A 2,479-nucleotide genomic window follows, 5' to 3' on the forward strand; every position below is an offset into this window, starting at 1 on the left:
ATGGAAAAAACTTATATGTTTGTAACTGAAAAACTCAAAAACTATTAGATTGATTTCAATCATTCGCCATTAAAAAGATACATTATTCCTGAAAGATAAAGACTATTTATTATATTATTTTATTTTCCAGAGATTAATGACATACTAGCTTCGATGGCGGCTTTCCTCGCGGCGACCTTGTCACCCATTTGTTGTACCACCTTCGGGGAAGGACCGATGAATCGCAGCCCCGCGTCAATGATGGCATGTGCGAAATCTGACCTGTAACATTATATTGCGTTTTTAATTAAAAAAAACCTGTCAAACTTGATCACAGTTTACTAATTAATAGATGGCAATATTCTTATCTTCAGAATTCAAATAAGAAGGTCGGTGGCGCAAGGGTTAAGCACTTGACTTGTAATTTACACAACCTGGGTTCGAATCCCGCCATGTACCATTTTTTCAAATTCAGATTTATACACTACGGTATGTACACTTATCAGACTTGCTTGAGGTAAAGGAAAAAATCTTTCGTATATTTTTCTTACACATTACTTTTTTGAGAGGTATTATCTTTCTTTTCTTACCTTTCTGAAAGAAGACCATATCCAGGATGTACCGCGTCGACGTCATTCTCCTTGGCCACACGGATAATCTCCGGGATGTTCAGATAAGCCTCGACGGGTGGAAGACCTTTACCAACTAAGTATGACTCGTCGGCTTTTTGTCTATCATAGAAAAATAAAGTTGATTATAATCATGGTCGAAAAACAATTGTTTTAATAAAAAAAATATTATTCCGAGAAGATGCAGAAGAAATATAATATTTTACAGAGACACATAGAGTCAAACCTTGATAAGCAAGAGTCTAAGGAACCACAATATTTCTTCTCTGCCAAATCCCTTTCTCCTTTCCACGCTTTCTTAATAGAGAAAGATGGGAAGGAAAACTGGAATTAAATTACGCCTGCATTCTTCCGCTTTAGCACATATCGCTATCAGCCAAATATCAGTAAGTCCAGCAATAAAATTTATTTATTAATCGACCATTGTATAAAATATATCATAGCTAAGGTGACTTAAATATTCTTTATTTAAAAAAACAACACACAATGTACTTCAATATTAAATACAGACAGAATTAACAACCATTTAAATGCAAAATAAGACTTAAGATAAACTAAAAAAAACAATAACAAAAAGAAGATCGTACAACTCTGAAGGACGGATGTGTCAAATAATAATGTTAACAAAACTTTGTTTTTTTAAACCGGTTTACCGGTATGACAAATGAATTTGATATTCTATGTGTCCACAAACATATACCTATCCCGTTCATTCCTTGAAAAGAAACAGAGACAACAATGTTTTTGTAGAAGCATGTCAGTAGTGAAAACGGTCAAATAAATAAAAATTCATGCCTTATTAAGTTAAGAATACAATGTCAGATTTAAAGGACAGACAGAATGACTATTTTAAAAAAATCGTCGAATTCCAACCAATCCGGACTGGTCAAGCGTAGTTGACTAGAACCTAAAGAAGTTGATTTTTAACTTAGAATAGTTTTGAGTCCTTCGGTGACGACGTGTATAACGATAAAGAGATCGTTAACCGTAAGTTTCTGAGACCATAATCCCCATTTAAAAAATTTTGTCTGTTTTGTTAGAGAAAATAACAGGGATGACAATGTTTTATACAGATATTTTGGCTTCAGAAACCTACGGTAAATGTTCAACGTACCTGTGCATCTGCAACCGATCTTGCTCGCTGTATATAGCGACGGATCGAATGCCTAACTCCGTACATGCTCGGAAGACGCGGATCGCTATCTCACCGCGATTCGCCACCAGCACACTCCTTATAGGCTTGTATTCCACTGTCGTATCCTAAGAATATTAATACATTATTGTAATTAAAAGTATCCGTAATATGTAAATTATGAAAAAATAGCAATCGCCCGCGACTCCGTCCGCGTGGATGTATAAAAAAAATTAATTAGTGTAGCCCATCCATCCATCCATCCACATTACATCCATCTTAACATTCGCATTTATAATATTAGGAAGTTAAATAAAACCCGCTCTTTAAGGCATAAATTTAAAAAATGAATAAATAATATCCTATGTCCGTCTCCTGGCTGTAAGCTACCTCCTCACCAATTTTCAGCCATATCGGTAAAGTCGTTCTTGAGTTATAAATAGTGTAACTAACACGACTTTCTTTTATATATATATATACATAGATATAGAAGAAGATTAAGAGTGTGCAGATGTTTGAATGTGGTGAGGTGGAGAAAACCTATCTCTTAAATATGTAATTAACATGATTAACAGAATTTGTGTTATTTATAAAACATAAATATGAAATTAGTTTGGAAGAGAAATTGCAATATAAAACATATCTTTTCTAATTTCGTGTCCTGAATCTTGTTCATTAGCAGTGTATCGACAATCAATAAGCTATCTTTCTACTTTGGAACTTTCAACTACTTACTCGT

General features: G+C 34.1%; 1 protein-coding gene across 1 annotated transcript; it reads right to left on the reverse strand.

Moving 5' to 3' along the window:
* Window positions 1-104: 104 nt before the first annotated feature.
* On the reverse strand, window positions 105-1,865 carry LOC106113326 (pyruvate carboxylase, mitochondrial-like). The gene is made up of 3 exons (XM_013306052.1): window positions 1,723-1,865; window positions 570-710; window positions 105-261 (listed from the first exon to the last, which is right to left on the reverse strand). Exons 1-3 carry the CDS (start codon window positions 1,728-1,730, stop codon window positions 120-122), a joined length of 291 nt encoding a protein of 96 aa, XP_013161506.1. The 5' UTR covers window positions 1,731-1,865; the 3' UTR covers window positions 105-119.
* Window positions 1,866-2,479: the final 614 nt, after the last annotated feature.

Source organism: Papilio xuthus, unplaced genomic scaffold (assembly GCF_000836235.2).
Source record: "Papilio xuthus unplaced genomic scaffold, Pxut_1.1 DF828342.1, whole genome shotgun sequence".
In the NCBI taxonomy this organism is placed as follows: Eukaryota; Metazoa; Arthropoda; class Insecta; order Lepidoptera; family Papilionidae; genus Papilio; species Papilio xuthus.

Excerpts from the sequence above, each read along its gene's own strand:
- LOC106113326 (XM_013306052.1), bottom strand. Across the intron at positions 262-569 it reads TATGGTCTTCTTTCAGAAAG|GTCAGATTTCGCACATGCCA; the intron begins GTAAGAAAAGAA and ends ATAATGTTACAG.